The sequence below is a fragment of the Colobus angolensis genome, unplaced genomic scaffold (assembly GCF_000951035.1).
Source record: "Colobus angolensis palliatus isolate OR3802 unplaced genomic scaffold, Cang.pa_1.0 Scaffold251, whole genome shotgun sequence".
NCBI classification, from domain to species: domain Eukaryota; kingdom Metazoa; phylum Chordata; class Mammalia; order Primates; family Cercopithecidae; genus Colobus; species Colobus angolensis.
This window is the reverse complement of record NW_012115722.1, coordinates 4,052,769-4,065,483: the sequence shown is the minus strand read 5'-3', so window position 1 is coordinate 4,065,483 and position 12,715 is coordinate 4,052,769. Positions and strand designations below refer to the sequence as shown.

General features: G+C 35.7%; 1 protein-coding gene across 2 annotated transcripts in view; it reads left to right on the top strand.

The window, feature by feature from the left end:
- Positions 1-3,582: 3,582 nt before the first annotated feature.
- The window catches only part of CYLD (cylindromatosis (turban tumor syndrome)), a 47,960-nt gene continuing 38,827 nt past the window's right edge, over positions 3,583-12,715 (top strand). For both annotated transcript variants that reach the window (XM_011946613.1, XM_011946612.1), the window contains exons 1-3: positions 3,583-4,239; positions 5,632-5,934; positions 8,426-8,531. In XM_011946613.1, the coding sequence (XP_011802003.1) occupies positions 3,736-4,239; positions 5,632-5,934; positions 8,426-8,531 (913 nt within the window). In that variant the 5' untranslated portion in view covers positions 3,583-3,735. The remainder of the gene's footprint in view (positions 4,240-5,631; positions 5,935-8,425; positions 8,532-12,715) is intronic.

The following is a 12,715-nucleotide window of genomic DNA, read 5'->3' as shown; positions in this document are numbered from 1 at the left end:
ACACACACACACACACACACACACACACATATATGAGTGTGTGTGTATATGTGAGAGAGTACGTGACAGGGTCTTGCTTTTTCACCCTGGCTGAAGTGCAGTGGTGCGATCATGGCTCACTGCAGCCCCTCCCTCCAGGGCTCAAGCCATCCTCCCACCTCAGCCTCACAAGTATCAGGGACTACAGGCACACCTGGCTAACTTTTGTACTTTTTGTAGAGATGAAGTTTCACTATATTGCACAGGTTGGTCTCGAACTCCTGGACGCTTAAGCTGTTCACCCACCTTGGCTTCCCAAAGTGTTGGGATTACAGGCGTGAGTCACCGCGCCTGGCCGAGAATATTAATGATCATTCAGTTTATTGCCTTGTATATCTCTAGGCTCGAGCTGTGAAGTTTCCCATTCAACTTTCTCTATCAGTTGCAATGAAGAGAATCAATTTTTAATCAGATAGTTTCAAACCTGTTCTTAATGTATTCTTTCTGAAAGAGGAAAGGCTGTATCCTTTATTTTCGGATAATGCTTTTGAAATATTTGATAACTTGCACTTGACTGTTCTAGTTGTCTAACATGACCCATCGTGTTACTAAGTCTAAGCTCATTTCCACTTGTGCTCATGAAAGTTAGGGAAAAAGTTACTGCTCCTTGTAGAGTTCACTTTAAAATATGGTACTTGAAAGCTATTGTTTATTACCCAAAACATTTTCATAAACCTAGCAGTTACATCAATTTTTACTGTGATTCCCTCTCTTAAATTATTTCAGAAAGCAAGCTTATAATCAAATTTATTTAACATAGTGTCCTAATGCACATATAGTAATTTAGTTTTGTTTTAATAATAGATTATTAGCACTAATGATTTTTATTTCAAATTGTGACATGAATAGTTAAACTAGAGGACCAATAGAGTAGGAGCTGTTGGTATAAAGCAATAATTAAGATTCAAGGAAGTTTCTGATTGTAATATTTGAAGACATTAATCTTAGGAATTTTAAAATTTTAAAAAAGAAGCTTAAGCTTTACCCTTTTCAAAAAATTTTTGGCCCAAAAAATCTGAATACGTTTTAAAGAGAACCAGAACCACAGCTCAGTGTTTTGGATGTTGCTTTTTGACTATCTTAACCTTCTGGAAGTGACCAAAATCTCTATTCAGTAAAGCTTATGTGCGCTTTGCTCCGAAAGACCCTTTCAGAATGTATGCGTACCTCTTTTCACGACTGTTGCTTTGTTTTTCAAACACACAAACATGTTTCACCACCTGGCTTCTCAGAACTGATTTGAAGCAGTAAGTTGGAAAGCAACAAGGCCGTAAAAGGAGTCAAATGCATACAGCAGGAAACCACAGAAAATGGCTGATTGCAAGGGAAAACTCTAGACAGTAGATCTGTAGAAAGCGTTCGTGACCTCAGGAAGCATAGGGTACAGCCTTTTAACAAAATAACAGCCTTGCAGATCAAGAGTTATGCAAAATAATTTACAGTCATAATGATACATCAATGATCAAGAAAAAAATAAGGACATTTTCTTGTGGAAAGTGTTGACGTGTTAAAAGCATTTTGGTCAAAAAGAACCAACACTTCAGTTTGGTCCTTTAAAGGAATAGAAACAAATTGAGGGGTTGGGTAGCTGTTTGGGCAGCCCTTGTAAGGAGTTTTGTTTATATGGTGTCAAGATAGAGGTTTCCACAGGTGTCTTATGTAAGTGGCAGATATGAATTGATACCATTCTTGCTGAAGTAGACAGTGCCCTCAAGTGGAATGAAAACAAACACACCACAAAGAAGAAGAAAAAAAAGAACCACTTCATGCTACCTCTGCCTTTACCCTCACTGAGTGTTACACAGATAGTTCGGTCAGGTTGGTTTGAAGGGGGTGCCTAACCTGTATCCTGTCTTGGCTAAACCACATGTCTCATGCTATCTTGTAGAGGGAGAGACTTTTAAAAACGTTACCATTATGGAATACTTCATTATCTAGCAGTGCTTTCTAAAAGAAGCATTCCTCTGTGTATAGATTTGCCAGGTTGTTTGATCATTAAGTGATTAAATCTAAAATTTGCTTCTTTAGTTTTAGGAGTATTTATTTCTTAATTGCTAGAATAAAATACATATGATAGTGCTATCAATTGCAGCCATTATCCAGAATAATGGAAATGGATACCTCTATCTCAAGGAAGGATGAAATAAGTACTGTATTTGGAAACCAGATAGCCACATTCTTATGACAGGGATACCTAGGAACTATTGTTTTCAGCAGAAAATTAATTAAAATAATGAAGTAAAGTCTCAGTTTGAATTAATGAAATTGTGTAGTTTTTAACCATCAGTTAAAATAGGTTTGAGAATAAGGCTACTTCATTGGAAAGATTATTATTCTTGTAAAAATTTTAAATGAGGACCAGGTGCAGTTGCTCATGCCTGTAATCCTAGAACCTTGGAATGCCAAGGTGGGAGGATCACTTGAGCCCAGGAGTTTGAAGCTGCAGTGAGCTATCATCACACCACTGTACTCAAGCCTGGGTGACAGAGCAAGATGCTGTCTCAATAAATAAATAAATAAAATAAATGAAAATTTGAAAAAGAAATCATAGAAATAAATTAGAATGCTATTATATCGTGATATTCTCTTGCTCTGTGGTACAAGTTTTGATGCTACAAAATTGATTTTTAAAATATTTTTAATATAGTCACATTATAATATCTGATATTTGCGATTTGAGAAATTAGATGATAATTATGATTAATGTGATGAACATTGCCCATCTTCAGACAAAATATATGAAATGAAGTTTAGTCAGAGGTAAAATGTTCCATTATCAAAATATGGCCATATCATAGCTATCATTTATAGGCATAAGCCACAGAGCCCAGCCCCAAATGCTACTTTTAAAAGTTTATTAGTGTCAGAACATGGGCCAGGCCTGGTGGCTTACGACTGTAATCCCAGCGCAGTGGGAGGCCAAGACAGGAGGATTACTTGAGCCCAGGAGTTCAAGACCAGCTTAGGCAACATAGTGAGACCCTGTCTCTACAAAAAATAGAAAACTTAGCTGGGTGTGGTGATACGCGCCTATACTACCAGCTACTCGGGAGGCTGAGGTAGGAGGATCACTTGAACCTGGGAGGTCGAGGCCACAGTGAACCATGATTGTGCCACTGCAGTCCAGCATGGGCAACAAAAGTGAGATCCTGTCTCAAAATAAATAAATAAATAAAAATAAATTTTTAAAAAATTAGAATATGTATATAAGGGTAACCTTTAAAAATTTTTACTAGAATCTGATTTTATAAATTTCATTGTCTTGGAAGCAAACATTATTGTGTTGTCTTTGAAAGTACTTTACAATTGGTTTTCATTAATTAAATATGCACAGTTGCAGTAGATAGAAGTAATATACTGTATGTCTTCAACTCTTTTAGATATTTTTTTGAAAATATTTCATTTATGTGTATGTGTTTACTGGTCAAATGAAAATTTTAAGAATCTTCAGTCTTAATTTTCAGTCATGTAGAATGAAGTCTAAAGTTTATTTCATAAAGAATGAAGTCTATATTACATGATATCCTATTTTTGCTTCTTCAGCAGGCATTTAGATTTCCTTTCTTTTTACAGCATGGACACCACGTTGCTGCAAACATGCTTTGGGACTGCCACTGAATTTATCTTTTGCGGTTTTATGACAAAGTTATTAGTAGTTTCCTTTTTTTGAATTAGTATTTTGAAGTTAATATCACAATGAGTTCAGGCTTATGGAGCCAAGAAAAAGTTACTTCGCCCTACTGGGAAGAGCGGATTTTTTATTTGCTTCTTCAAGAATGCAGCGTTACAGACAAACAAACACAAAAGCTCCTTAAAGTACCGAAGGGAAGTATAGGACAGTATATTCAAGATCGTTCTGTGGGGCATTCAAGGATTCCTTCTGCAAAAGGCAAGAAAAATCAGATTGGATTAAAAATTCTAGAGCAACCTCATGCAGTTCTCTTTGTTGATGAAAAGGATGTTGTAGAGATAAATGAAAAGTTCACGGAGTTACTTTTGGCAATTACCAATTGTGAGGAGAGGTTCAGCCTGTTTAAAAACAGAAACAGACTAAGTAAAGGCCTCCAAATAGACGTGGGCTGCCCTGTGAAAGTACAGTTGAGATCTGGGGAAGAAAAATTTCCTGGAGTTGTGCGCTTCAGAGGACCCCTGTTAGCAGAGAGGACAGTCTCTGGCATATTCTTTGGAGTTGAATTGCTGGTAAGTTTGATAAACCATTTTAGTAGTGTGTTTGTGTGTCTATGTGTATTTGTATGCACATGTGTGTTTTTCTCCTTTAAATACAAAACAATTTTCCCAAGAGTCTTCTATAATTTTTAATATTCATCATCCTTGCTGATGAATCCATGTTATGGATAAATCCATAATCCAAAACTTGCTTATAGTTGTCACTGATAATATGTGTGAAAATCACCTTAGAGTTTATTTCTGTTGGAAAGAGACCCAAGAACTCTGTGATATGTTTCTAAGCTTAATATTCATTCTCAAGAACTTAAATGTCAATTATATTTTGACATTCTTGCAAATAGAATTGCATGCCTTCTTTGCTTCCTGATTTAATTTTTTTGTTTACTTTTTAATGATGAATTGCGATGCTGTAAAGATGATGTTGAAAGTTTTAAAAAGCTATGTGCTATGATAGGAACATACAAAGAGGTTCACCTGGTTATTGCAGGCATTTATATTTTAGAAATTTTAACATTGCCTATATTAAGCATTAACGCTACCAGTTGTAAATAGTTACATCAAAAGTTGTTAATTACCTTGCATTATCATCTATAGGTTTCTTAGTTCTTCTTAATTGTATGTTATTAAGTAATAACAATTTAGATATAAAATTTTTGAAAAAAAGTTGCAGAAATTTAAACTTGCTTATAATGGTCCCTGATAATATATGTGAAAATCCTTGGAATTTATTTCTATTGGAAGGAGACCCAAGAATGCTGTGATATGTTTCCAAACTTAATATTCATTCACAGTAACTGAAATGCCAGTTATATTTTGACATTGCCAGTAGAATTGCATGTCTTCTTTGCTTCTTGATTTAATTTTGTTTTAAAGCAGTGATTGTAAACAATTAGGAATTTGAATCCCAGTTAAGCCATGTACTAGCTGGGTTGCCAGGTTACTTAACAAAGCTACTTAACTTTTCTCATTCTGCATGCTTACCAGTACAGTGATGTTAATAGTACATGACTTGTAGTATTTTTGTGGTACATTGATACAGGATTTAGCACAGTGGCTGGCAGGAAGTGCTTAATGAATGGAGCTAACATTACTGCTGTTTTAAAGTAACATTTTCTTTTCATAACCAAATTAATGTTAGAATCACAACGTGGAATTCAGCCTAGCTTTTTCATAATAGAGTTATGAATTGAAATTATCAGATAATATTTCAGCATCAGATACAACTTCTTTCTTATTTTTTTAAACACCCTAAATCCAACAGCAACTGCTAATAATTATATTATTTATTATATGTGTCGTTTATAATTTTTCCAGAGTGGTTTTCCTGAAATCCCTAGAGTGAACGCCTTTCCCTGTGGGTAGTCTTTCTATATCTATTTCTTTCCCCTCTCTCTTAAAAACTAGGAAGAAGGTCGTGGCCAAGGTTTCACTGACGGGGTGTACCAAGGGAAACAGCTTTTTCAGTGTGATGAAGACTGTGGCGTGTTTGTTGCATTGGACAAGCTAGAACTCATAGAAGATGATGACACTGCGTTGGAAAGTGATTATGCAGGTCCTGTGGACACAATGCAGGTCGAACTTCCTCCTTTGGAAATAAACTCCAGAGTTTCTTTGAAGGTTGGAGAAACAATAGAATCTGGAACAGTTATATTCTGTGATGTTTTGCCAGGAAAAGAAAGCTTAGGATATTTTGTTGGTGTGGACATGGTAAGAAAATTTTGGATTAAATATCTTTGTGATGTATGTATTACTTTATATATGTATATATACATAAACATATATACATATATATTATATATGTATAGTTTATATATGTATTAGTTTTAGGACCAATTTACTTGCAAATTGAACACTTTGAATATTTAACATGATCTAATTTGGAATACTTTAAAGAACATATTCTAATTTATCTTTGGTAAAGGAGCGTTGAAATAGAACAGGGGTCTAGATGTAGAATTACATTTAGTTTTTTTTTTTTCCATTTGAATAAACTGGAATAATGTTCTCAATCTTTAAATTTGCCTTATTGTAGCCGACCAGTAGACAAAACAAAACAAAACAAAATGCATATATATTACATGATATCCTATTTTTCTTTATTTTGAAAAAGTTTTTTGGGGTAATCTATGTTTTTTTATGATATTCCACACAATTTAATGGCTGATCTGGTTTTAATAATTAGTATATTTACTATCTTAATAATTAGTACATTATTACTATTATACTAATATAGTATATTATTACTATTATAATATTACCATTTTAGTAATTAGTATATTTTAATAATTAGTATAAAAATCATTTATAGAAAATACCTGAGCAGAGGAAAACCACATTGATTTTGAGGAATAGACAATTAGAATATCTCATAGGATTTCATTCATCTTAAAAACCTTTTGTAATTGTGGTAAAATATACGTAACAAAATTTACCTTTTAAGCATTTTTAAGTGTGCATACAGTGGCATTAAGTGTATTCACATTGTTGTACTGTCACTTCTACTCATCTCCAGAACTTTGTCATCATCCCTAAACTGAAAGTCTGTGCCTGTTCAACAGTAACTGCCCACTTTCCCCAACCTCTGCTAGCCACAGTTTCTTCTGCTTTCTGTATCTGTGAATCTGCCTGTTCTAGGCTCCTCAGAAGAGAGGAATCATACAACTTTTGACCTTTTGTTTCTGTCACTTATTTTTAATGTTTCCTTACAATCATACTTGTTAATAGTGGATTCATTCCAGTGTGGCAGGTTGAATTATACCTGTGGCATTGAGAGAATAGGAAGAGAAAGGCCGAGACCATTTTTATCATATATTGAACATATTGGCAAGACCTTGTTATGTATAAAGAAAGAAATTCATATGGAATTATTGAACACTAGAATGAGTTAGGAGGGGACGTGAGTAGTAGTCTCTTATACTCACCATGGGGATGCTTTTAGTCATTTTTATCTATTCAGGTACACCTTTTGGTTAGTAAGGTAATGTTTGTTTTAGTGTAGTATTTCCTGTGCTTGAAAATTCTAAGAAATTCTATTTGATACTCATTGGTTAGTTACTAAACATTTACTCTTAATATGTGAAAAGTTAGAACCAGAGTAAAACATGTATGCCTCTCAGGATAGCTGACAATAAAGCACTCCTTTTAACCAATATTCTTTAAATAGTAATTCAGTCTTTATTTCAAGAATTGTGGCCTGCATGGAGGGAAGATTGGAGAAACAGGGCCACTAGTCATCAGGGTTGGTCTCCCCTTGCGTCAGGTTCTTTACCTTGGGCCTCAAACTTGGCAGAAGCTGTTTAGGGTTTAGGCCTTGCCTTTTTCAGATGGCAGTCTGGGGTCAGCTTGTTTACCTGGGGCAAGCTGCCTAGAGGTTTGCCCTGCCAACTTCTCTTCCTGCCTCTGTCTGTCCCATAGATGACTTGTGTAGACATTTATTCCAAACACTTCTATTATAGTCCTTGAGAGCAAGTGCCAGAACTTCTTTCTTTATCTCCTTTTCCTTCTATTCATCTTCTATTGCCAGGGGCATTTTGACATGCCATGCACATTCGTGCCCAGGGCAGTTGTCTGACTGGCCCATCTACTGATGTAGTTCCCTGAACAGCATGGTGCTAGTTGGCACTGTATTAGAATATCAAATAATTAAATATAGACATCTCCATCTTGGAGAAGATTCCTATATGCGCATAAAATGACAAAAGAACAATTAGAAAATAGACTTTTTATGTACAGAAAGGCATACAGAAGTTTAGATCGACAATATTTAAGTACTCAGGGAATATGAAGAGCCTAGGGCTAATTAGAGGCATGTTTCTGGGTGAAATAATATATTATTAATGAATCTTTCTATGCAAAACATCGTCTTTTAAAACCTCAAATGGGTGTTATTCCATAGACTAGTATGTATTGTTCAGTAAAGTACAAAAAACACTTTTGATTCTTTGTTTATCTAGGGGTTTACTATATAACTTGGTTATTCTTGGATCTCATTTCCCTAAGGAAAAAAATGAACAAACAAACGAAAAAAGCAAAGCCTTATTACTATGGCAACTATTCCTAATGTATTCTTTCTTTCTTTTAGGTAAAATTGTTAACATTTACCAATGTAAAATATTTTGGAGGATTCTTTTGGAAAATACAGACTTTCACATTTACATTTCATTGAGGAGGATTTTAGTGTTTATTATTTAATTTCTAGGATAACCCTATTGGCAACTGGGATGGAAGATTCGATGGAGTGCAGCTTTGTAGTTTTGCGTGTGTTGAAAGTACAATTCTGTTGCACATCAATGATATCATCCCAGGTATGTTTTCTTTGTTTTATACATTTATAAGGCAAACTTTCTTTTTTTTCAATTTTTTAAACATTTAAATTTTTTTTTATTTCATTAAGTTTTGGGGAACAGGTGGTATTTGGTTACATGAATAAGTTCTTTAGTGGTGATTTCTGAGATTTTGGTGCACCCATCACCCAAGAAGTGTACACTGTACCCAATGTGTAGTCTTTTACCCCTTGCCACCTCCATTCTTTCCCCCTGAGTCCCCAAAGTCCAATGTATGATTCTTACACCTTTGCATCCTCATAGCTTAGCTCCTACATGTAAGTGAGAACATACAGTATCTGGTTTTCCATTCCTGAGTTATTATACTTCACTTAGAATAATAGCCTCCAATTCCATCCAGGTTGCTGCGAATGCCATTATTTCATTCCTTTTTATGGCTGAGTAGTATTCCATGGTATGTGTATGTGTGTATGTACTATATATATGTATATGTGTGTGTATATATATGTACAACCTTTTCTTTAATGACTCGTTGATTGATGGGCATTTGGGCTGGTTCCATATTTTTGCAATCGCAAACTGTGCTGCTGTAAACGGGCATGTGCAAGTATCTTTTTCTTACAATGACTTTTTCCTCTGGGTAGATTCCTAGTAGTGGGATTGCTGGATCAAACGGTAGAGCCACTTTTATCTTTAAGGAATCTCCACACTGTTTTCCATAGTGGTTGTACTAGTTTATATTCCCACCAACAGTGTAAAAATGTTCCCTTTTCACCACATCCATGCCAACATCTATTATTTTTTGATTTTTTGATTATGGCCATTCCCGCAGGAGTGAGTTGGTGTCATTGTGGTTTTGATTTGCATTTCCCTGATAATTGGTGATGCTGAGCATTTTCCCATATGCTTGTTGGCTATTTGTATATCTTCTTTTGATAATTGTCTAAAGGTGGGCTAATGTCCTTAGCCCATTTTTTGATGGGATTATTTGTTTTTTTCTGGCTGATTTGTTTGAGTTCTTTGTAGATTCTGTATATTAGTTCTTTGTAGGATGTATAGATTGTGAAGATTTTCTCCCACTCTACTGATTATTTCTTTTGCTGTACAGAAGCCTTTTAGTTTAATTAAGTCTCATCTATTTATCATTTTTGTTGCATTTGCTTTCGGGTTCTTGGTCATGAAGTCTTTGCCTAAGCCAGTGTCTAGGAGGAGTTTTCCAGTTATCCTCTAGAATCTTTATGGTTTCAGGTCTTAGATTTAAGTCTTTGATCCATGTATAAGACAAACTTTCTAATATATATGTTGAGAATGTAAATGTAAGCTTCAAGATGTATTTTTAGAACTTGACTTTTATATTATGGAATTGTTATTAAATAGGATATCCTTTGTTACCCTCAAATGAAAATAATTAAGATTTTTGTTTCCAGAAGTATGTGAGTATAAGGGTGGTATTAATATGTTTTCATTCACTTTTTCATCACCTGTCCATTCTTAGTGGGGGAAAAAAACACTTCCTGGTAATTAGAAGGATCAGAAAATATAATAAACTGCTACCTGAGTGAGAGCTTGGTTTAAACTAGAAGGCTTTACACAGAAATTGGTCATCTAATCTAACCTAATGTACTGTGGAGAAGATTCTTGCTAGATGACCTGTGAGATCCCTTTTGGTTTTGAGAAGGCATGATTGATCAGAGATCAGGACTCTAGTAAGAAATAGATTGCTCAACTTTACATTTAGAAGAAAAATCAAGCAGTCTTTTATTTTGCCTCAAACAAGTAGCACCTAGCGTCTGTTGTCAGGTAATTGACAATTTCTGTTAATAACAGCATCAGCAGTTTCATCGCCCTGCATTTAGTGGAGCTCTCTGTGATATAGGCTAGTGCAATAAAGTCAACAGTGGCAGTCAGAGATGGTGATTCTTATTGAGCATTATGCAACTCTGATTAAAATGTCAGAAGGCCTGCAGGCAGACTGTAGCCAGGAATGTACCAGGCCCTGAGTTAGATGACTTAATACTTTTTTACATTCCTAACAAACTTATAATGTAGGTCTTAATGATCCCCATTTTGCTGATGAAAAGCTGGGGCTCCGATGGACAAAAATTACCAAAATCAAAGTAAATGGTAGAGCTAGAATTTAAATCCAGATCTGTCTGATTAGAAAGCTGTGCTCTTTTCAGTACCTCCCCACCCCAAATTCTATTTGTATATTTAGGATGTGAAGACCTGCATAGAAAACCATACTTCTCACATGTGTACTCGGGAATATTGTTTCCATGGAGATATATTTTGTCTCTAATTGTATAAAAGCTGAATTTTGCTATAGCAAGGATCACAATTGAATAAGCAAACTAAATTTTTTTTTTTTTCAGGTCATTTCAAGTCCTTAGTTTCTTTTGTTGTAAAAATGAAGGGGCTAATACTAGATGATTCTTAAGGTTCCTTTTAGCCTGCACTGTTTGCCCTTCCTGTTTTCCTGTTGCTGGGGCAAGTAATCAATGCTTGTTTTTCACGTTAGGGCATGGTTTCTGCTTTAGTTTTTAGCTTTACGGCGAGAGCACATTAATTTAGTTGGAGGTATAGGAATCAAACTATAGCTTTATTTCAATTTTACTTCATCAAATTGTGACATACTTTACTTGATTTTTTAAAAATCAATTTTTAATTTATTGCAAATGGAATTCCTAGCTATTTTTGTTTTTTGGTTCCGGAAACAAATGGCTTATATTCAGGAAAAAGCATCTATGTGCTTGATATTTTATTTGGCAAAATTTAATTTACTTTTTCACGATTGTTAATGGAGATAATACAATTTATTATTTTATGAATTCGAATACTTTTAAATATTATAATAAGTGCTTATTGTTTAAAAAAGGGTTTAATAAAAGGCCTTTCCTTCATTCAGATATTATTAAGTGCTTACCTAGATGTTGGGGATATAGTAGGAAGAAAAACTGGTAAAAATTCTTCTTGTGTGGAGTTTTCATTTTAGTGAGTAGAGACAGTAAATATATAATGTGTATGATTAATTACATGATAATAAGATGGAGAATGATAAAGAAGGTGAGGGGGAAGGGAGCACTGGGTTGTAAGGCAGGATTTTTCAATTTCATATAGGGTAGTTCTGATGAACCTTCTAATAAGGTGACATATGAGCTCTTGACATGAAGGAAGTTTGGGAGTGACCATGTGGATTCCAAGGGAGAGCCCAAGACCACAGCCAGCATGGCCAGTTTGAGCAACATGAAGAGTTGACTGTGGTAGCAGCAGATGGAGTGAGGGAGAAAGTGGTAGGAGCCGCAGTGGGAGCTGGAACAGGTAGTGCTAAGTGGGCTGTTGTGTGGATTCTTGGCTTTCACAGTGACAGAGGTGGGGAGCTATAGGTGGGTTTTGAACAAAGGACAACTCACCCTAATTTGCATTTAAAAATGATCTCTCCGGCTGCCTGTTGAGAGTAAACTAGACAGAGGACAGAAACAGGGAGACCGGGAAGGAGACTGTTGTAGTTATCCATGTGAGAGACAGTGGTGGCTGGGATTGGGGTGGTATGAAGAGGATGGTGAGAAGTGAAGGATTTTGGATATAATGTAAAGATCCCTAACAAGATTTGCAGATGGGTTGGGTGTGAGGTTTGAGTAAGAGAGAACAGAATCAAAGATGATTCCAAGGTTTGGACTAAGCAACTGATAGGCTGGAGGGGCAATTTACCCAGGTGGGAAAGACAACAGGAAGAGGTGGGGAGTGAGAGTTGGAAGTCAGGATCTTGGTTTTGATCATGTTAAAATTGAGATAACTATTAAACGATTTCATTTGAATGTTTATGTTAATATTATAATAATTCATCTTTAATCCTTAAAAATGGGCAATGTACACCTGTAGTCCCAGCTACTCGGGAGGCGGAGGCAGGAGAATGGTGTGAACCCAGGAGGCGGAGCTTGCAGTGAGCTGAGATCGCGCCACTGCATTCCAGCCTGGGCGACAGAGCGACACTCTGTCTCAAAAAAAAGGAAAAAAACGGACAATGTGCTGATCATTTTCATATTTAAGAAACGTTTGGCCAGGTGCAATGGCTCACGCCTTTAATCCCAGCACTTTAGGAGTCTGAGGTGGGCAGATCACGTGAGTTCAGGAGTTCGAGACCAGTTTGGCCAACATGGCGAAACCCCCGTCTCTACTCAAAATACAAAAATTAGCCAGGCGTGGTG